The sequence below is a fragment of the Fusarium phalaenopsidis genome (assembly GCF_050370095.1).
Source record: "Fusarium phalaenopsidis strain FUZ10S chromosome Unknown contig_32304, whole genome shotgun sequence".
Classification (NCBI taxonomy): domain Eukaryota; kingdom Fungi; phylum Ascomycota; class Sordariomycetes; order Hypocreales; family Nectriaceae; genus Fusarium; species Fusarium phalaenopsidis.
In genome coordinates, this window is record NW_028145404.1 from 3,337,882 (window position 1) to 3,360,796 (window position 22,915).

The 22,915-nt window shown below is 54.8% G+C and overlaps 2 protein-coding genes across 2 annotated transcripts; both read left to right on the forward strand.

Moving 5' to 3' along the window:
• Nucleotides 1-420: 420 nt before the first annotated feature.
• LRP88_10301 (ATP-binding hybrid sensor histidine kinase/response regulator) lies at nt 421-8,276 on the forward strand (the record flags this gene model as incomplete). The annotated part of the gene is made up of 2 exons (XM_083246765.1): nt 421-551; nt 644-8,276. 2 exons carry the CDS (start codon nt 421-423, stop codon nt 8,274-8,276), a joined length of 7,764 nt encoding a protein of 2,587 aa, XP_083097878.1.
• Nucleotides 8,277-19,854: 11,578 nt separating this feature from the next.
• Nucleotides 19,855-20,763, forward strand: LRP88_10302 (uncharacterized protein; the record flags this gene model as incomplete). The annotated part of the gene is made up of 1 exon (XM_083246766.1): nt 19,855-20,763. The coding sequence occupies one exon, from the start codon at nt 19,855-19,857 to the stop codon at nt 20,761-20,763; it is 909 nt and encodes a 302-aa protein (XP_083097879.1).
• Between the last annotated feature and the right edge of the window lie 2,152 nt (nt 20,764-22,915).

Genomic DNA, 22,915 nt, shown 5'->3' on the forward strand with positions numbered 1-22,915 from the left:
AACGTCGGCAGCCTCGACCTGTGGCTCCCCCTCACCGCGGCCCTATCGTCATCTTGGACTCTCCTCCAACGCCTCATCCTAGAGAGTCCCACCTCCCTCGTCTCATATATCTCGACCAAGGCGCAGATCCCACAACATCCCAGATCCTGCCCTCGCACTGCCTCCAGGAACATTTGAGGCTCGAGCTTCCCTCAGACCTGTCACCTCTAGATCCCGGCCCATCTAGTCGCCCTCTAGCCCTCGACGACTGCAAATCACCTACACCACCACCGCCGCCGACCGATCTCCGAGGATGGGCGCTTCACATTCGCGTGGCTCAAACCTTTACTGAATGCGAATGCCCGCTTCCCGCTGTCTACCCGTCCTGCTGCCGACGTCGAGTGCCACGCCCGCGCGGTGCGCAGCTGTTCGCGCTCCATCATGGACGGCGTGTCCCTCGTCTCTGACGACCTCCTCGATCCGCCTCCTCGACTCTACGAACGACTTCGCCAAATAGCCGGTTATACATGGGACGAGAGCCAGTTGCCATTCCACTCTTCCTATGATTACTGGTAAGTGCGCTCTCGAGGCGCGCCTCACGAGTCGACGCTAGACTACCAGTCCTCGTGCCCTCGTCACAATCTTGATTTCTAACCCACCTCAGGCATGTCTTTGGAACCCGCTTCGTCTCTCCATTCTCTCCTCCCTCAAGCTCTCATAATGCCTCGAGTCCAGGATCCATCTTGAAGCTCCATTCTGGCCGGCCATCGCCGTCGGAACCTTATCCCTCGGCCTCGAGCGACACCACCGATTTACCGGCAATCACCCCTCCAGCTTCGGTGCCCTCGAATGTATCCAATGATGCCCCCTACGTCGAAGAGCAAGTCGTTGCTCGCATATCCTTCCATGCCATCCGAGAAGAGCGCTCTTTTCACATCGCCAAGAGTCTAACGGCAGACTCGGATCCGAATGGGCAACATATCGTGAAGCCACTCGACCTAATTAGGCTGAACCCTCTTCCAGGCGACCGCGCACCCGTCATTGTTGCCATCTATCAACATCCCGGCCCCAATTATCTCCTCGAGGTCCTTGACATGGGCCCAGCCTACTACAGAGCCCGTACTGTAGGAGAGACATTTACATCGCTTCGTAAAAACGAGCCCGAACTACACGACCCGATCTCCTTGCAGTACTTTCTCGATTTTGCCATCGGTGCAGCACAATGCCTCGAGCTTCTTCATCACGGTCTGGGCATGATTCATGGCGAAATTCGAGGCGATGCGTTTCACTTCAACGTTGAAGAGGGGCAGGTCAAAATACTATCATTTGGGTCCGGAATACGCTCATTTGAGCATGGCTTGACAAGTAGTGGGTGGTCGACTCTCTCCAAAGAACTAGGCGCTCGAAACAAGCTCCTCTACATTAGCCCCGAGCAAACAGGGCGAATGCCCGCAGAACCGGACAGCCGGACTGACATCTATTCCCTGGGCGTCTTGTTCTGGACGCTGTTGACCCAGAAGCCCGTTTTCGACGGTGACAACCCTCTCGACATTGTCCAGGGAGTTCTCGGGCGCAGGATACCCAATGTGTCGACCGTACGACTGGACATTCCCGACGTGGTTGGAAGAATTATTCAGAAATGCACAGCCAAGAATGTTACTGACCGTTACCATTCGGCGAGCGGGCTTCGTCACGATCTGGTCAAGGTTCAGGAGTTCCTGGGCGACGGGGATTGGTTGGCGCTTAAGGAGTGGAAGATTGGAACCAAGGATGTATCGTCCTTTTTCATGCTTCCTACCATCATGATCGGTCGCCAACGGGAGCAGGCTGAGCTTGTCAAAGTCATTGATCGTGTTGCCAAGGCTCATTCCATGACTCTAAAGGGCGGCAGCAACCGCTTCTCTGACGGCTCAAGCTTGTCAAACGAGGTGGCTGCTTTCGACGACATCTCAAGCGAGGGAGCGAGCTCTATTGATGGTACCAACCGTCGAAGTGGTTCTTTTACTCATACAGCGTCCTCAGATCCTAAACTACCAAAGACCACATTTCACCCGTTCTTCTCGGATACTCAGACGAATTCTGGCGATACCATTTCATCTTCGCCATCAGGCGCTTTCCCTCGGGTTGCCAAGCCGTGGGAGAGGCACCAATCCATCTCAATTGAGACTCGCAGTCTCGTTGATAGCACCGGGGCGGAATCACAGAATCGCCACAGCCTAGTAGAGTCAACCGCGTCGAGCCTTTCCAGGCAGCTGGGGTCTGCCAAGTTCCGCCGTCGTGATCACTGCGAGGTTGTGGCGATCGAGGGTGCTGGAGGACTGGGGAAGAGCTGTCTCGTCCAGAGCGTTCTTGCAGAGGCCAGGAGACGAGGTTATTGCGCAACAGCGAAATTCGATACTGCAAGAAGAACAGCCTTTGGACCACTGCTTAAGTTGTTATCGTCCCTGTTCAAGCAGGTCTGGGGCGAGAGAAATACAGAGACTCCTTTTCACCAGGGGCTCAAGCAGTTCGTCCGCCCTGTCTGGCCCATGCTGCACCGGTTACTAGGACTTCCCGAGTTCCTCCTTGGCCCCCCTGAGGTCAATCCTGGGCGGTCAATCTCCTCGTCTCAGCACCTCAACCTGAAGAGCAACGGGAAAGCTGGACTGAAGCGCCGTGGTTCTTCTCCGGGATGTTCGCCTGGCCCTGTTGCGAGAAACCCTAGCATCGCTTCTCAGTCATCACAAGATTTTCTCCGAGCCGGCACATCTACCAAGACCATGCGATTGATGAACATTTTCTTGGACGTCCTTCGAGTGTTCACGGCACACAAGTTCATATGCTTCTGTTTGGATGACCTTCACTTTGCCGACGATGAGTCCCTCGAGCTCATTTCTCAAATCATTGCTTCGAGGATGAAGATGGTCATCATTGTCACATACCGAACAGAGGAATTCACATGGGAGAAGATCCAGAGCATCGTTCACCCCCCTGAGTCGGACGAGTTTCCCCGTTCTGGTGGCCCCCTGGTCACTCGGATCACATTGTCAGCTCTCTCTGAAGACGACATTGTTCAATACGTCTCGACAACGCTCTGTAGGCCCATGGAAGAAGTCCTCCCTCTCGCTCTCGTTCTGCAATCCAAGACAGCAGGCAATCCATTCTACATGCGAGAGATGCTGAGTGCCTGTTACCGAAAGCGGTGCATTTGGTACGATTACAGGGACAGCCAATGGCATTATGACCTAGACAGACTCTTCGAGCAGTTTCAAGGGGAGAAGGACTACGATGTGCTCGACACGGGTTTCATTACGCACAGGTTGACCGAACTTCCGGCAGCAGCCCGGACTTTGCTCGCCTGGGCGGCTCTTATCGGCAACTCGTTCTCGTTCGAGCTCATTTGCCACCTGATGGGCGGTGAATTCGATTATCACGAAGACGACTGGGGATCATGTTGCCCGACCTTTGCACACAAGAGCTACTCGCAGGGTGAAGCCATCGCTGGCCTTCAGGCGGCCATCCAGGCCTACATAATCGTACCTAGCGAGACAGATGATCGGTTCCGATTCGCTCACGATCGATACATTCATGCGTCGTCAGACTTGCAAGAGTGCAACTCCCGAAAGATGCACTTCATCATTGCACAAACACTCCAGAAGTACTATGCTGGCGAATCTAGGCAACGAGACAGCACAGCTTCTCATATCTGCGAGGCGGTCGACATCATCAAGCGACGGATTCCAAGCCGCCATGAGTACCGCAAGCTGTTGACAGATTGCGCGCAAGCTGCTGCAGAGAGTGGCGCGAAGCCAACCGCAGCGAAGTACTACAGCACAGCAGTTGCGCTTCTTCAGGACAACCCCTGGACTGAGGGCAAAGACGACGTTTCGTATGACGAGACGATGCAACTCCACCTTAGGGCGGCCGAGTGCTATCTGTACATGGGCCATTATGCCCCGGCGAGCGAAACACTGGCCACCATCTTTGCCAACTCGAAGACAGCTTTCGACAAGGCACCAGCATATGTTCTGCAGTCAAGGGTATATGCCCAGAACGGCGACTCGTCTCAGGCTCTTGTCTCCCTCAAGGAATGCCTGGTCGAGCTGGGGGTTTCGGTGGATGAGGACCCAACCTTCCAGACTTGCGACGCGAAGTTCGAGCGCCTTTCCATCCAGATTCAAACCATGGATCGGGCCGAGCTGGTCAGCTACAACCAGGCCGAGGATCCAAGTGTCGCTTCTATCGGAGCAGTCCTCGCCGAGACCATTAGTGCTGCTTGGTGGAGCGATGGTCTACGATATTACAATCTTACTCTCACCATGGTAGAGATGCATCTCCAACGGGGTGCGTACCCACAATCTGGCATGGGTTTCCTCTATCTCGCCATGATCTCTCTCTCGCGGTTCAACATGACACAGTTCGCTGTGGATCTAGGTATCGCCGCTCAAGAGCTGCTCTATCAGTCTCGAGACGCCTTCTCACTCGCTCGCGGCTTGATGCTTCACCCGATGTGCATTGGACATGTTCACATGACGATGCCCACAATCATGGCACAGATGGAAGATGCCGTTGAGTATGCATCAGTTGCTGGCGACCGAATATCGACCATCATGAGCTACGGAGTGTCTGCCGTGTTCAAATTCTTCAGCAACGAGAACTGCGCAGATCTCGAAGGGTTCTGCCAGTACGGCTGCGAGGAGATTCCGAACTGGTACACCGACTCTAGAGGTGGGTCGATTCTCATCGCCGTTAGACAGCTCTGCCGTGCCCTTCAGGGCAAGACTTGTATTCGCATCGCCTCGGAGGTGATGAATGACGAGCAGCACAACTCGGAGTGCTACAAGAAGTGGTTGCTTAGCGGCAATCGCCGGAGCAATCGATCCATCCTCTTCTACGAGAGCTTCGAGATGATACCCCTATACCTCAACGGCCATTACGAGCGTGCCATTGAGCTTGGGAAGAAGTGTACTGATGACCTGACCATGCTCTGGTCCTCACGCAACAGCAGGATGATATTACTATTCTATGGCTTGGCCCTTGCCGGACGGTTGCTGCAACAGATGCAGGTTCCCTGCTCGCCTACTGAAGGCTTTGCCTCGCAGGCCGAGGAGGTCATCGGGGAGCTGCGTCGCTTCGTAAGGATGATTGATGAATGGGCACTTGTCTCAGATATCAACTACCTTTGCTGGTCGAAGCTGCTCCAGGCTCAGATTGCAGAGTTATCCAAGGACCACGGAACCGCCATTCAGCACTACGAGCACGCTCTAGACCATGCCACTGAGTACGATGCTGTGTTTGATGAGGCTCTGGGCAACTATCTCATGGCAGGTCTCTTCATCCGACGAAAGGCACGCCGGTCCGCTCGTGCGGCACTCGTGGAAGCTGTTAGCTTGTTCCGACAGATGGGTGCCAACGGAGTTTCAAAGGCCATCGAAGAGGAGCATAGTCTCCTCCTACATGGGCCAACAAGAAGCCACCGAACCACCGACATGGGTGTACAAACTGACTTTGTCGCCGACGCGACGTCGGTCCAGTATCGAGCTGTGGATGGCGAAGACGGAGGAGATTTGACACACATCACTTCCAACAACATAAACATGACTGACCTGAAGGGAGAGCGCATAGGGGCGTGGCGAGGTTCAATGAACATGCAGGCTGAGCCCGGGGCAGGGTTGCCTGCTCTCGATATGATCGACCTCCATGCCATCCTGGTGTCCTCGCAGGTCATATCGTCGGTGCTGCAGGTGGACGAGCTGCTCAAGACCATGTGCGATGTCATCCTCCAAACCTGCGGCGGCTCAGCGACACGTGCCGCCATAGTCGTCCAGGAGAACGACTCGGACTCGTGGTGCGTAGCTGCCAGCGGTGACCCCGAGAGGGGTGCTTCAGCCCACATACCAGGCATACCCTTATCAGGGACGTCACTGATAGCCGAGAATGTCGTTCTCTACTGCACTCGCTTCCTCGAGTCGGTCTTCGTTCCCGACTTGATAGCTGATGAGCGGTTCGGCAACGTCAACCAATCCTGGCTGCAGAGAAATCCTGTTGGCAAAGGGATCATCGCCATCCCCATCTGTCACGGTAACAAGCCGCTGCTGGGAGTCTTGTATCTTGAGGGCGAGCCCGGTGCCTTCACTGATCGCAATGTCACGGTGTTGCAGCTCCTCGTCAACCAGATCGGCATCAGCTACTCCAACGCACTCGCCATGAAGAATGTCGAGAAAATCTCGGCAGAGAACCGATCCATGGTGGCAGTTCAGAAGCGCGCTCTAGCCAAGGCTCTTGCGGCCGAGACAAAGGCCAAGGATGCAGAGGCGGAAGCGAAGCGCAATGTCAAGCTCGCTGAAGAAGCCGCCAAGGCAAAGTCCATCTTCTTGGCAAATGTCTCTCACGAACTTCGCACTCCCCTCAACGGCGTGATTGGCAACTCGGAACTGCTTCGAGACAGCGTTCTGGATAAAGACCAGCTCGAGATGGCAGACTCGATTCGTGTCTCTGCTGACCTGCTGCTAACTGTAATCAACGACATCCTCGACTTCTCCAAGATGGAGGCGGACAAGATGAAGCTATACATCATCGCTTTCAACCCAGAAGACATGGTCCGCGAGGTGGTCCGGGCCGTATCGTACAGCAATCGCGAAAAGACTTCCAAGAAGAACGTCAAGATCGTGCAAGACATCAACCTGCCGCCCATGCTGATCTACGGCGACCCTATTCGCCTCCATCAAGTTCTTGGCAATCTCATTGGAAACAGCCTCAAGTTCACTGAGGATGGCTCCATCACCATCGGGGCCCGTCTCGACAAGGAGACCAAGGAGCATGCCATGCTCACCTTCTGGGTCCGAGACACAGGTATCGGCATCCCCCCTCAGCAGTTGGCCAAACTGTTCCAGCCCTTCAGCCAGGCCGACGCAAGCACAGCAAGGAAGTATGGCGGAAGCGGCCTGGGTCTAAGCATCTGCAAGTCCCTCATCGAGACGATGATGAAGGGCAAGATCCGGCTTGAGAGCGAGGAGAATGTGGGCACGACAGCTTGGTTCACAGTGACATTCGAAAAGGCCAAATCAGATGTCGCCGCTGGTGACGCCCAATCCAAGACGACACCTCCCATCGACCGATACTCAGCCACCACTTCTCCTCTGGAGCGGGCTGACTCGCCCAACCCATGCCTGGACCTGTCCAAGGTGCCCAAGGAACAGGTTCGCATCTGCGTGGCTGAAGACAACCCCATCAACCAGAAGATCGCCATCCAGTACGTGCAGCGGCTGGGCTACAAAGGAGTTGTGGCCTATGACAATGGTCTCAAGGCGGTCGAGGGGCTCCGGCAGAAGGCCAAGGAGGGCAAGCCATATCACGTCGTCTTGATGGATGTCCAGATGCCGGTCCTAGATGGCTACGAAGCGACAAAGCTGATTCGGAAGGACTCGCTGGATGCGGTGCGCAAGATCCTGGTCATCGCAATGACTGCCTCTGCGATCCAGGGCGACAGAGAGAAGTGCTTGGCTGCTGGCATGAATGACTATCTTGCCAAACCTGTCCGGTCGGAAGTGCTGAAAAAGAAACTCGACGCATATCTCAGCACTGAGGTAAGTAGCATTGAAGGGTCCAGGAAGAGGACTCGAACTAATAGCCTGCAGCATGCCCCAAACAACACAGCGCAGACTCATTCGGCACCTCACCCAGCGCCTCAACCAGCAGCCCCAAGCCCTCAGCCAAGCACCAACTCCAACTCGAACTCTCACGGGCCAAGCAGAACTATTGTTCTCCCGCCTCCAGTTGTCCAACCAACTCCCAGGGCAGCAAAGCCATCCACCACAGTCTCGGACCCCATGCAAGAAGAGGCTGTATTCAATCAACCAATCGACTACACTTCCTTGCAGGCCCAAGATAGTCCCGTCTACAGCAAAGAACATGCTCATGCCCCAGAGCCGGTACCACTGACCATACGGGACAGCTCGCCACACTCGACAACCGCCGCTGCACTCAGCCGTGTGTCGAGCGACAGCCGCTCGGTGGACTTTGCGCCTACGGTGGACGGCGCTCCTCAGCAGCAGCAGCATAAGCGTCTGCCTCGGAAGCTTACCAAGAATAGGCGGAACAGCGAGTCAAACAGTGAGAGGCCGTCCCTGTCTAGCACCCCGACCGAAAAGACCAAGGGTCTCCTCAAGAAGGCCCCCCAGCGACAAAGCTCGACAAGCCTCGTCGAGGACGGTCAAAAGGCCGAGAATACCCCATTCGGGACCTCGAAGGACCCCAGCAAGCGCAGCAGCTTCACTTCCACGGGCTCGTCGATCAAGGACCGACTCTTCCCTCACTAGGTTGATGGGGATGATCCTGCCACAGACGATCTTGCGTCTGCAAGGGACGAGGCGGCGTGATCAGACAAGAGAAGAGTCATGCTCAGTTTCCTTGTTCTCGATGGCATCATGATACATTGCATACCCAAAACTATTTTTTCAACCACACACACACACACGTACAACAAGACGAAGCAGGCACAGGACCAGGCAGTCGACGAAAAGCCTCTCCTGACTGAAACAGATTATATGATTACGAAGAGAGGGCGAGAGCACGAGACGACAAAACAATACAATAGATGGGACGGCAGAACGCATCCATTTGTACTACACCTCTATTATCTGCCTTTGGGCGTGCTCTGGATAGGTATGGAATGGATACTTGTTGTTCACTTGTTTATTTTCAGCGAGGAGCATTCGACAAGGACGGCTGGCTATGGCTATGGCTACAAGGAAGGTATGAAAGGGCGAACGGGAAGAGAAGGGTGTGGGAGGGGTTTTTTTTTATTTCTATTCAAATGATCCACGGAGGAAGAATTGGGAAGCAAGGGAATGAATGATTGTGTGTGTGGCTGGTCGTTTGGGGCTGGTTGCGAGATACCTCCTTGTTGCCTTTATTCCCTTTTTTTAAGAACGAAAGAATTCACTGAATCGGCATAGACAGCATTGTACGCTATGCTACGCACTTGCTCACCAAAGAATTGTCATGATTGCCGATGCTTTGCTGCTGCTTACCAGTTTGCCCCCCCTATGCTTGTTTAGAGCACCTTGTGGGAATTCCAGCATAAAGTTCCTTGGTGGAATCTCTGCAAAGACAAGACCGCGGACCTCGCCTGAGATGCATACGTACCGTACTGCTCACACCCAGTCACTGGCGACGCTAGAGAGCGGACCCGTCCGGCCGGTGTGGATATCTTTGACCATGCCCTCTAACTCTTTGCAAATCTTGGTGTTGCGCCCATGTCGTGATCACTACCAAGTAGGAATGCCGGTAGTCAACTCCTACTCCATTGGGACGGGGAGGGTGGGTTGAGAAGCATGGCACTATGACCACCCATGAGCTCTGATCGACAGCGGCAACACGAGAAGCAAGGAAAAGAAAAGAAAAGCACAGAAAAGCAAGAGAAAATGCGAAACGCCACATGGAGAGGCACGCGCTAGCGGCCGTTGGCGACGACGGCGGCGGCGCGTGTGTGAGCATCGGCGTCCGAGATTAGATGAGACGGGTTACGTATGTCTATGTACCATGTACGAAAGAAGGCCTTGGAGGCACCAGACAAGGAAGACCTGGAGCAGCAGAAAGTAAGAAAGAGGTGACATGCATACAATCGAGGGAAACAGTCGTTTGTTGGGATCAAGGCTGTCGTTGTGTTGTAGTGTAAGCTGACATGATCAAGACACAATGCGGCTCCAACGAACGAACGAACCCCAAGACAAGAAATGCTTCAATGCTCGACTCACCAGGTCAAGGCATAGCATAGCGGGCGCTATTTCCATGTGGAGAAGACGAATCTAATCTTCAGCTCGCAATGTGCAAGCCCACGAAGGTCTAGACGACTGAACGGCAATGCTTGCGAGCAGGTTCCATCACGGATCCAATGTAATGTGTGGATTTTGCGGCCGCTCAGGGCACAAGCGCGCGGCGGAAACGGCCCTAACCGATGGTCTTATTCTCCGTCTGGTCCTGTCATGTTTCAAATCGCTCGCGAACATGAGGGTCTGTGAACCATCCATGTGCCTTGCGTTGTCTAGGTGTGTAGGGCATGTATTAAATTACCCTCTCTTGTGGTAATTCGAACCCCAGGCTTTCCGAGAGTGGCAATTGCGAGCATGGATTGGCGCCAGGAAAGGAACTGTCGGAAATTACCAGGGCATTCTTGAAGCAGGGTCGTTCACAAAGCAGCAACCGAGGGGGGGCTGCAGTGTGTCTTTGCTTTTCCTCGCTCTTCGTTGTGTCGTCCGTCGTCTTCTTGTTGTCTGCCCTCTTCGGTATCCATCAGCTAGGCTCTATTCTCGGTGGCCCCTTGTGTGTGTGTGTGTATGTATCCATGGCGAATCGAATTGACCACTGCATCTCAAAACAGCATTTCGTCTAGTTAGCTTCCATTGTAGGCTGGCTTGTTTCAATTCAAAGTGCAGAAGCAGCAGCGGGAGGCGCGCCAGGACGGCAACAGATGACGCGTGTAGCGTCAGGGCCCTTCTCGTCAGTCTCATCCCTCACCTCTCAGCGGGAGCCTGTGTCATGTTCTGGCAATGCCCCCGCTGTGCCTGACGCAATCGTTGGCTCCCTCGTTGCCTATGCAGGCAAGAGACCGAATTGCCCTCGTCTGAATGGAGCCGCTTCCCCGGCTCCCATCCCATCCTATCCCTGGAACAACTATGAATCTCTGGCGGCCGTCGCAGCCTCTTTTGCTGATCACTGCGCCATGGCTTGCCTTAAATCTTGGGGCTCGTGGGTTCTCGGACGATAGACACATGTCAGATGGGCTGGGGAGCGCTAGCAGGGGTGGCCATTTTGCTGATCTGGATCGTCCAAACCGATACCATCTTCTGACTGATGACGAAGGGCCAGATGCTCGAATTATTCTTGGCTGTCTGCGATTGACAGGATGCCCCCGTGGTTCGGTTATCGAATTTGCTCTCGACATACGGCGATCTGCTACTCGCCCTATCCTGAGTGCTCCAATGAGAACATTTCGGTCATGGTCTGCAACCAAGCCCAGGGCGGTTTGTTTCCAGTGTACTGTAGGGTAGCAGTATGCAGACGTAACTCATCAAGCCTCGTCTTGTGACGGCATGACGAGCATCGTGTAACAGCTACTTGGTGCGGGCAGCCGGTCATCACGTCACGTCGGGACGTATGTAACTGGACATGATCTCGGTAGGCTGCCGCCAAAGACATCCTGGACTTCGTATCCCGAATTAGGGAGGTAGGTAGCTGTGAATCGACGTAGACCCCAGACCAAGGTGTTGGAACAAGGTATTCGTTACGGTTAAGATCAGAGCCCTAGATGAACCTCAGATAGCCCTTGTCAATCTCGAGGTCAGGCTGTTCCCTGTTGGGCTGAATGAGAGACGAACGTGGCGTGGAAGCGTGTGGCGTCGCAGTGCCGTAGGCCATGAGAGGTAGGTACCGTACTCGCTCGGCTGATAACAAATGGGTCATAACCAGTACGCGGTACACCGCCATTGCTGCGCCATTTGGGAGCCGAGAGATCAATGCGGCAAACATTGTGTTGGGCTGAAGGAAAAGCGGAATTGTCTCTGGTAATCACCACCAAGGCCTCGAAAAGGACGCTACTTGGTGAGGTCGAGTCTAGACCCGCACCAAGATCGGAACAGTTAGATCCAAAATCGACAAGGGTGCCATCGGTTTGGGCCGACCACGAGGTTAGTCGCTAAGGCTAGTTGCCGATCTATCAGCTCATACCGCGCCCACGAGTTTCCAACCTGCCAGACCACAACGAATAGGAGGGGCACACGGCGTGTGGCTGACAGAGCCTGCTGCGAGACCTGAGCCACGGCCTGGCGTCTTAAGGTGAGGATGGGAGATCTGCAAAAAAAGGTCGGCATGGGGTCCTGCGGACCAAAAGCGGCTGATGAAGAGGAGCAGATGCTGCAACAGTAGCAGGAGGAGACCCTTCACCGCCGAATACAGCGCAAGATTCCGGGACACTGAGGGAAAAGAAAGCAGTCGCCGTCCATTACGCACTGCAGTTCGAATAACAGGGCCGTCCCTGTCTAGAGGAAGGCGGGCTGGAGACGAAAGGCAGAGGCTGACAACGGGGTGTGACCTGGTAGATGCATGGCCACGCCAGCCACACGGCCTCGGCGACGTGGAGTTGGGATGTAGCTCCTTGGTTGGCGCAGCGCATATTCCCAGTGCTAGAGGTAGTACGCAGGTAGTTGTTGGAAGCGTGAGCTTGGAGAAGCCAACAAAGCCGCCAATCCAGACGCATCCCAGACACACAGGGGCCTCAACAACGGGGCCGCAAGACCAAGTCAACACAGTAATGTTGCAGTGGCTGAGGGTTGCCTATGTCTGAACATAGCCGAGTTTCGCATCATGAAGATGAATGCCAGCACCGAGGCAACACTGACGTTTCGCCAAGCTCGACGGGAGATATACTGCAAGGGAACGAGATTGTTGGTGATGGAACGGTTGGGGCAAGAATGACACCCCTCAGCAGGGCCAGAAGTGACCAAGATGTGCTGCACTTTTGGCAGCGTCAACAAGAAGGGAAGCTGTGGTCTGGGGGTTGGCGTCAACATCGACCCTATCAAGGCGTGCCCCAGGGATGGCAGATTAGAGATCCACGGGAAGTCCATAGAAGGATCAGCGCATCTGACGACGGCGGACGAGGGTTGCGAATTGCGGCCGGGAAGCTCTCGTTCGGGATGAGGCTACTACATACGTATGTGGTAGTGTGACGAACGAGTTCCCCGTTGTATCGTGCCGCCTTCGCCCCCCCTCCCAAGTGCGTGCCCTAGGGCATTAATGTCCTGCAGCTGCCTGGGATCGGTTGCGTGCAAACGGTTGCAACGAGACCAACCAAAGGCGAAACCGAGAAGCTAAAAGAGCTGAGCTGAAGACCAAGAGTGGGAACTCGGTGGGATTTGGCGTGTGCCGTTTCCTTGTGGTTCGTCTGAATCCAGGATTCTATGCAAGCATGGGGCTGGGACGAAAGTAGGAGTGACAAAGTGGGGGAGGCGCAACAAGAGGAGAATGAATGAATGGATGGCAGGAGGAATCAAAGCAAATGAAAAAGAAAACAGGCGAGAACGAGAAAAAGAAAGCATCCACGCTCGTGGACGGATACAGATGCCATCCTTGACATGGAGCATGGATGAAGGAAAGAAGAGAGGCACAAAGAAAGCATGGGCATCAACCCACCTTTGCACCAAAAGAAGCAACGCCCACGAGGGGAAGGAGGGGGGTGGCATCGTGTTTCAGATGTCCTGTTTTGACAAGGGGCTTCCAACCGGCAGGTGCGTCTCGGACCAGACCTGCCTGTTCAGCCTTTGATTGGCTGCCCAAGCTCTGGCAACGCCGGGACCCCTGGTCCTTAGCTGGCCGCTATCCAGGGTTGGGTGCATCTGTGGCTTTGCAGAGCTGGAAGAGAGGCTGGTTCTGATCTCGCTGATTGGTAGCCTCCATGGCCTTCTCTGACTGGTGCTGCCCCATGCACACGCCCCGAGGCTTGCGGCTGCACACCATAAGAGCACCTCCGGCATGGAATTCAGTCCGCTGTAATTACAGTCGTCGTGAGCCTGGCCTGGTCTGGTGATCCGAAGAGAACCCCAGCGCTGCTGCGTCAACCAGATATCACAGAATGATTTCGGTTGTTGACCAAGCCTGTCGCCCTCGAGCCTCGTTAGCCAGGTAGCCAAGTTCGCAGCGTCTGGAGCCTCACTTACACCGAACGCTTCCACGCTGTGCCGTGAAGCATCATGGACCGTGCGCTCATCTGCGGATAAATTCCACGGCTCGGAAATAGAGAACATTAAAAGGAAGCGAATCCTTCATCTCTTAGCCACGGTAAGTGTGCCGACGCACCATGACGATGGTCACAACGATGGCGACAAGGGTTCTTCAAGCGCTGGGTATACCCAAATTGACATGCCGATTTCCGCCAGAGGCTCAAACGGGCGCCCATGCGACCCAGGTAGGGAGCTTGGTCACGAGCTCCATTCGCCTCGTACTGATTACCAGCCGTGGTAAGCAAAACAGTCAGCTTCAGTATTGGATACTTACTTACCTGGCATGAATTGGATGGCCGGATACAGTACATATTCCCTGTACCACCTGTTCTTGGAGGAAGCTAGAGGAGTTGACGTTTGGACGTAAGAGGCTATTGTAACACGGTGATACACTGAGTGGTATTATCAAAGCTTTTGAGGTCTTGGTGTAACTGCAAAAGGCTATGAAGCCTCTGAGTGTTCGTCCGGAACCGGCACCCAAGATATCGTATTGCTTCCCACTCCGTAGTTTCGTCAGGTTTTGATGCTGGAGCCTGCACCCTCACGCTTTCGATGCCAGGAACCCTGCTTGAGTCGACAGGATATGCACCCGCCGATGCATCACTCAGCGTTGCATTTGCCCCGGCTCTCCAGTGTCCCAAGACATAACCGGTAGTGGCCGCGAGCGCAAGCATGAGGATCTCCATCCCTGGAATGTTGGCCTTGAATAGTGACGACCACGTCGTCACAGACTGTGACTCGACTCCCAACAGCAGCCAGGGCAAATGGATTTGACGAGAACGAACCCCTGCTGTCTCTGGACGAAACAGACAAGACCAAGAGCCTGCGTCGATATTCAAGACATCCAGTCGTCTGATTTTCTCCGGACGATCGTACCCATCGGTGCTGTGGCGCCTTGTCTGATCTGGACGGTCCAAGTTCACTGGCCGATGGGACCCTGTGTAATACGGATACTGCACAGATTGATCATCCTTGCCGATGGTCCAACGTGGGCTCGAGGGGGCGCCATTTCCGACGAGATTCGGTCTTGGGGCTGATGAAAGAGGCACATCAAATCATCCTCGAGCAAATCGAGGCCCTGTTGATCGTCGTCCGCCCCGCGACTCTAACCTTGACCTGGATCGTGGCGCACTCCCGGCAGCCGGCGAATTCTAACGGCGCAAGAGGGGCGGTAACCGTTTAGAGAGGGTGGGGTCTGAGAGTGGGGCGCCACTGACCTTGCTCATCTTTGCCCTGTGATGACGATGACAAGGGTTCAAAGTCAACATGAAGAGATGACGAGATGTGGGCGACGGCCGTCAGGTCAGACAGGTTTGGATGCTTCATTTGCAAAGAATGAAGCAGGGAGATTTGGAGGGATGGTGAGGGTTGTTAGCGGCCTTTCTCATCCACAAATCGACGGCGTGGGAGAAATCCCAAGCTGTTGTTGTTGGGTTGTCTCTTTGTTGTGGTTGTGATCACAGGCGATAGGACGTTCTCTACCAGGTATGTAAATGAACGGATGGCCTTCGCGGGGCCCAGAGAGCACCACTTAGAGCGCCATGCTCCATCGTGCTCTAGACGGACATGGCGCCTGTGGCTGTGTGGCGGTAGGTTCAGCGATCAACTTGGGTAAGGTCCCGCCCATCGCTCGAGAGCATCCTGGCGATGGTGACGGTGGCTGGCGAATCTGGATTGCTCTCCGCCGTCTAGAGCTTGTCTCTGACTGCGCTAGATGGCCACATGAAGAGGCAGCTTCTCGGCCAATGCATCATGACCAACCTAGGCATCATTAATCGAGAATGGAGGTGAAGCTGACTAGCCAGGTGGCCAGACCAGGCTGCCCCGAGGAATTGAGGGCACAAAAGGGCAAGCGGGAGAGCCAAAAGGGATCTGCAAGCGCTTGACCGTTGGGGATGACGATGGATGATGTTGCCACTCGAGATTCACCAGACAGAAGTCGCACCGTCGCCGTTCCCAGTGGTCCGTGAATAGACTTTTCCCTAGTCAAGGGCCATGAGTCGACAATGTTGAAGGCTGTCGATTGGCGATTGCCTGTCCTGGGTGCCTGATCGACTCTGACGTGAGGTGTGAGGCCGTTGCTGGTGTAAGTCGCCAAGCTGAGCTCCGTAGGTGGATTTGCCAACATACCTACACCGAGTAGAGAGGTGTGAGAGCGTGGCGGAGACTCGGTTAATGATGCCAAGAGATGAAGAGAGCAAAACAACAACGAGGCTGATGGATTTCTCAATGGATGGATACCTTGGCTTCCATCCCAGGCGCCACCGTTGGACGGAAAGGGCGGCTGAGGAAAGTTGCTCATAACCTAGGTAGGTACCTACCTGGGTAAGCTGGTAGAGGTGGTGCAGAGGAAGGAAGAACGGATCGAAGCAGTATGCCGACGGCACCTGCCAGACGAGGCACCTACCTGGGTAGGCAGGCACGAAGGGAAGGGCCTCAGCCACGTCTTCTTGTATAGGTAGGTAGGTACCATCTCCAAGAGCCAGAACCCAGACCGAAGACTGGAAAACGTCATTTCACGATGGCTTCAACTTCATATTCCCGCTCGTCTGGCCCAATTTCTCTTCTGTCATGGACCCCCGTCGCACCCGAAACAATAGACCACAGCCACAGGCCCTGGCACAGAGAGACACAGGCGCAGACTCGCACGCCCCTCCCTCTTCCGCATCTCCACAAGCAGCTTAAACCCGGCTACTAACCCACGATGGGAAGCGCGCTTGGTGGAACCGTCTCTCGCAGCCCGCTCTTGGGCCACTTGCTGAGATCCATCACTTGCCCACTTCCCGTGCCTCGATTAAAGTCGTGCCCAATCCTTGTAGTACATGGCACAACACGAACTGGTCGAGCTTCTTCTTGGGACCCAAATTCTCACCTCCCTCCCTCCCTTGGAGATGCTGTACCGTATTAATGGCTTCATAGTTATGTATGGTTGGCCGGCATCCAAAATGGGTATGCTATGCAACCGCACTGCTAGCTGGCGCCCTCCACGAGCCAAACATGGTCCTGCTCAACTCAGTTTAAATCGCCAACATCACCAGCACCCCGGACTGGTTGGGCAACTTTGACAAAACCCTTGCAGAGCTTGGATTCGAGAAGAGAAAAAGAAAACCCGCAACTGACCAACGGCAGGTTAATACGAGAAACAGACGGGGAAAACGTGGCCGCTGAGGCACCCAACCCGACACAACCAGAACACTTTGACCCAACCAAATGCTCGCAAATCGTCCGTCATACGCCAGAACGGTCATCTATCTGCTGCACTGGATCGAAATCCTAGGCACCGACGGGGCTTTTTTCAGCCCTCCATGTTTACGAGCAACGACGCCATTGACGATTTTCTGAATTGCCGCTCATCTACCGGAGGTGCTTGCAACCTGTCTCACACTCCCGCTACGAGTTAACTCGAGACGGGAAGAGTGCCTAGCTGGACAAAGGTGCTCGCAATAGGGTTTTGCCTCATGGCCCTCTACCTCATGGCCTTTTGCTCTCGAGAGCTGCAAGGTAGGCAGGGCTAAGCACGAACGAAAGCTTAACAAGAGACAGGTTGTGCAGCCATCCCGTCTCACCTGTCTGGTTTTACTTTTGCCCATCTCTTTTAATGTCAACTCCTGAGCCGCACCAACACAAGACTGGACGAAGTAGTTACTCAATCTAGCCTCGATGAACGAATACCTACGGATGCTGACCCAGCAGCTTCACTTACATGCACCCATTGGAACATGGGAGATGGGCCAGGCAACTTGTTCAAGCTCTCGCTCCGCTTCACACACTCCTACGCAAGGTCGATGGTGCACGCCCCTCCCTGGCTCCCGATGCCCCTCCACTTGATCCATTCATCCATCCCTACCCTCGTCCGTCCCACATGCCTTGTTGTTGGCTCTCCGAGTTCTAAAACCCATCCACACTTGACTCTGGCAACCGAACTGGGCTCTTACTCCTACCTCAGCTCCAAGAGTCGCTTCAGCCACTTTTCCCTGCTGTTCTGCCACCCACTGCCACCACCGGCCTTGACCCCTGTCCCAGTCGCCGTCCCCATCCTCATCCCAGAGAGTGCTCTGTGGCCGACACCAAGCCAAGTCCCTACCATGTGCCTAATCTGTCAATCTCTTTCTGATACACGCTTCTATCCCAAACCTCCAAGGTAACCTTGCCTGGCCTTGCTTTAGTAAAATAATCCAGGCTCGCTCGCTTCTCCACACTGGCACGATTTCCGCCTCGGACCTTGCCCTGATTGTCGTTGATGGGTGTGGCCGGGTTGTAATTGCTGGCGTTTTGGCCCATTGGCCGCTGGCTGGCTGTCAAGGCCATCTTGTTCGAGAGCCCTTGGCTCTGGCTTTCGACCCTCTTAGACTGACCCTCCCCGGTCTCATCCCCTGGTTTGCCGGGGAGGGCTTTCACCAAGGCTTTCTCCCCATTCGAAAGCTCCGGAAATCTCTTTGATTGCGAATCCAGCCAGCCAGCCCGCCAGCCAGCGAGCGAGTAAGCCGAGACGCAGGTCGGAGGAGGATACGCCAGAGACGAGACGTTTCGGCGGCCGGCGCTTGATGATGTGCGTATAAGCGGGTGGTGGGCGTGTGTGGGAGTGTGCGTGTACGGGTGTGCTCCATTCTCTTTCCACCACCTCTCTCCACCTACTCTGATCCTCACCTTCGCTCAGCCCTCTTTTTTCCCTCTTCCCTTCCCTCTCATCCATCGTGGACTGAAGATCATCCTCCTCATCCTCTCATCCTCCCTCCCTCCCTCCACCTCGATCTTCATCCCCATTCGTTCCTTCCGTTCCTGAGCCGTTGTCCTTGTCCCCTAGCTCCCTGATCTTCTGTAAGCTTGCGAGCTACCCTCGTCCCCGTCGCGACAGAGTTGTCAGTGGAAAGGCCGGTTTCTGGACGAGCCAGACGAGCCAGATCCTAGGCCTGGGCTGCATTGCATTGTTGAGGAGGTCCGGTCCCCAGCTTGTCATTCCTTTCTATTGCAAGGACAGTTCTGGACGGGTTTCTCAAACCATCGACAACCACACAGACTGTCTGTTGGTTAACACAGGACCGACTAACATATTACGCCGGCTGGTACCTGCGTCCGTGTCCGTGTTGGCAGCCCGTGTAAGGTATCCGTCCGTCGTGGTCTTGCCTAGGTACCTATCTGGGTTGTCATTCTCTCCTTCTGGTCTTCTCTTCGATTTCTTCTCAGCTGCAGTTGGAGCTGGCTCTGTCTCGAGAGCCCGAGTCGCTGCTCATCAGTCCAGTCCTTCCTTGTCCGGGACTTTCCTTCTCTGGCTTGTTGTTCCCGTCTGTTGTCGACTCCACCTATTGGCGTTGGCTGGAGCCTCTTCTGAGTCCGTCTCTTCCTCTGGGGCCCCCCCTCCACCACCAACATCCATCCATTGGCAGCATCAGCATTGGCTTTCTGTTTCTTTCTGCGCGTGCCCCCCATGTGTGCCATGTGGAAGAACCATCCATGACCGGTTCCAAATGAGCTTGGCCCTTGTCAACTGGTTTCATCCGCCCCGCCTGTTTCGACCGCCACCACAGTTCTGAAGCTGGCCGCCATCTCCAGCTCGCCGCCCGCTGCCCTGCCCGCCGCCGCCATCGCCATCTCGGCCGCCTTATACAAAGCGTGCATCCGCATCCACATCGTATGCCCTCCTTCTTTTTACTCTTGTCCTCTTTTCCATTGTTTCCCCATTATTTCCATCGTACCTTGTTTTGTTTCTCTTTCTTCTTCTTTATATCGGCCCTCTCCGCTTCAGCAACACCAACACAAAACTCCCTCCGTCCCTCCCCTCGGCTCATCCTTCTTTCGTCTTCTCCCCCCCCCCTCTCACCAATGTTTCCGGCCTCAGCTGTGTCATTTTGACTTCTGCATCCCCTTTGCAAAAGTCAATAGCAACATAGTCCCAGCCTCCGAAACGCCCACGCACGCACACATGCCCCCACTGGCGTAGCCCAGCTGCCACACAACGATGCTTACCGTCAAGCAGCCACCAACCTACGGCTACAAGTCCGTCCATGACCTGCCGACTCCGCCATCAACCTCTCGACCTTCTCCCCCCTTGATATATCAAGAGCCAGCAACCAAGTCCTTGCCGGTCGCTCACCGGAGCCACAGCCCACCATCCCAGCCCATGTCGGCTCCTCACCGTGGCCTGCCTCCCCCGGCGGCCATGACTCTTCCTCCTCAGCAGCCTCCAGCCGGTGTTGCTCCTCCGCCTGCGCATCATGCACCTCCTCCACCACCCCCGCCACCTCCCGCGCTGGTTCCTCCAAGTCACCAGCAGAGGGATAGCTGGGGCCAGCTACCTGCTCCGCCTCAGCAATGGCAAGGAGCTGAGGAGTCTATGAAGCATTGGCTGCAGGCGAGAGCTGAGGAGGACAAGAGAAGGCAAGAGGAGGAGCGGACGAGGCAAGAGAGTCTGCGTCTGGAGCAACGAAAAGTCGAGATGGACATGTTGAGGACCTCTCTCTCGGGCGGCATCCCTCCACCAATGGTCCCCCTCGTCTTTACTGGGATGGCCAGCGGAGGTATTATGCCACAGGCTGCTCTAGAGTGGGCTCAGCAGTTTATGCCACCCTCGCAAGTCCCTAGGGCTCAGATAATGCCTGCTGGGTGGCCCGTTTCTCCTGAGCACCAGCGAGAATCCCAGGCGCACGCACAGGCACAGCAGGCTCACGCACAGCATCATGGTCTCCCTCCCGCCCCGGCACCACCGGCCACTGGATATGCGTACCCAGGGTCACCAACGAGGCAGAGAGGCCAGACGGTGAGCGGTGCCATAGGAAGGCCCATGGGGGCACTGCCGAGCCTCAACACAAACATTCCTCAGCCCACGCATGGTCCTCCTCCCGGGATGCACTCGCATCCGCACATGCACCAAGCTCAACAACAACAGCAGCAGCAGCACGAGTCTCAGTCGAGCCCCTCGATATACTTCCATCACTGGCAACCGCCGACATCGCAAGCCAGCGGCGGCTCGAACCGACCCGGAAGCCCTTCCGGTTCGTCAAAGCCTAAGAGGAAGCAAGATTCTCTGTAGACTAACGCAGCTTCTGTGACCATAGGGGAGACTCCCAGAAAGCGCAAGGCAACGGGGCAGCACCAACCTGCTCCATCTCCCACCCGTATCGAGCAACGACTTCGATCCCCGCCGCACCCCTTTTCTCAGAGCAGCTTTGTCAATCCGACATCTAGGGGAGGAAGACGGGGGCATACACGGCAAAGAAGCGACATTTCGCCGTTTCGAACCGCAGGTCCAGGACGATCACGAAGAGAGAGCTTTGGAGGACCGCTCCGCCGAATGTCGCCGATACGTAGCTCACCGGGGCCCTCACAAGAGCGAGTGGGAAGCGAACGCAGCGAATCTCAAAAGCAATCGGTATCGTCTCTGCTCTCGGAGGAGCCCCGACCACTGTCACAACACTCGGGCGTACCTCCTCGTCCGGTGGAGGAGGTCGAACGTGGGCATCAGCAAGCGTCTCCGGTTGAAACAAAGCCGCAGACTGGTGCTGAGGGAATGTCGAGGCGTGAAGGCACAGGGGAGGGCGAAGGAGCGCAAGGGTGATTGATTAATTTCCTTTTGGCGCGTCCCTGTCGATCGACCCTCACGCTTGCGCGCCACGCGCCAATATCGCTTTTTTCGCAGATGAAGTCGATCATTCTCGATGGATATTTACTCGACGTTCAATAACGAGATTATCAAAATTATTCACGACACTGGGAGAGTTGTGCTTGCCTCGGCTGGGCAACGCACCTGGGATCCACCACGACTGGAATGAAGAGCAGCATTCCAGACCACCATGAGTCGTGGACAAGATGCTGCTTAACTACAGTTGGGCAAACAATCCCGCCCCCCGTTATCACCACGATTACTACTATCAAAATTCGATTCCGAGCTCAAACAATGGGTTGTTTGTTGGCTCTGTTTTATTACTGCTAGAGGTTCAAGGCGCAACTCTAGGAACTACATGTTTTAATTGCATCTTTCTATTGGTATGACTCTGGTAGGAAAGAAAGGAAAGGATAGGACAGGAACAGGAAGGCCAAGGAAAAACAAGGCAGGTTAAAGAATGGGCGGACTCGAAGGAAGCGGAGTTCTCAGCATGGATCCATATCAACATGGTGGAGGAAGGAGTCTTGATTGGGATTGTACGCATATTGTTTGGTGCATGGAGCTTGGCCTGCTTGGGCTCGAAAAGGACATGGAAGAAGGGGATGACGACTATGGATCATACGGACACTATAGATACCCTGCGGGGATGACCCGGGCAGGAAGATGAAGTTTCGCGGCTTCGAGGAATGCATGACAGTATTCAAGGCGTATATTTACGATGGTTTGGGTCTTGCTTGATGTTGGATGGCCACTAACCAACATAGTCCGTCGACGGGACACGTTAAAGCCCCTAGGTGTGAGCACGAGAGCTAAGCGAGCTGGTGATGCTCTTTGTCTGGACTAACCAAGTAAGATGGAAGCCCATGGGCCGAAGCTTATCGGATTCAACGACTGCCGAGCACTTCTAGTGGTGGTCGGTAGTTCCTCTGTTCCTGCAAGAGAAGCCACAAATTCGTAATCAGGGGAAAAGTCAAAAGCATTTGGGTGAGGATTGGAGCTAGGCCTGAAATCTAGATGCCACTTCTTGTAACTGCAACCACACGATGGAAAAGAATACGAAAGAAGCCCAGCCACGCTTCCTCAGCCCTCCCCGAAAAGGGACCCTAGCAGGAAAGCCACACAGATACACACACATGCACCTGAAGCGAGCAGAGGTGTTTCAGACCCTGTTTTTACCTTTTTGTCTTCTTAGCCCCCATTTTCAGTTTGGGCCGAGGAGAGAGAACCTGGTGGCTTGCGTAGGCGAGCTAAATACGCGTGGGATGAGCGATTCGATGCGATTGAGATCCCATGGATGAGGTGATGATCTGATACAAAGGGGTGAGTCACGAAAAAAGTGGCGGGCTGGGAACGACCGAAAAAGAAAAGAAAAGTGGCATTTTTTCTGCTATAACACAGCTCAACTATTGCATATTTCAGTTATCGTCATTCCCGCAGGTCCTTTTTTTCTTTTCTTTCTTCAACCCTTCTTCTTCTCAATCTGCATGTGTTGTGTGTTTTTTGGTCACATATCGCCCCCCATCGTCCATCGCCAAGCCGTTGCATTGCATATGCTGGTATCTCTCTTACACACCCCCTC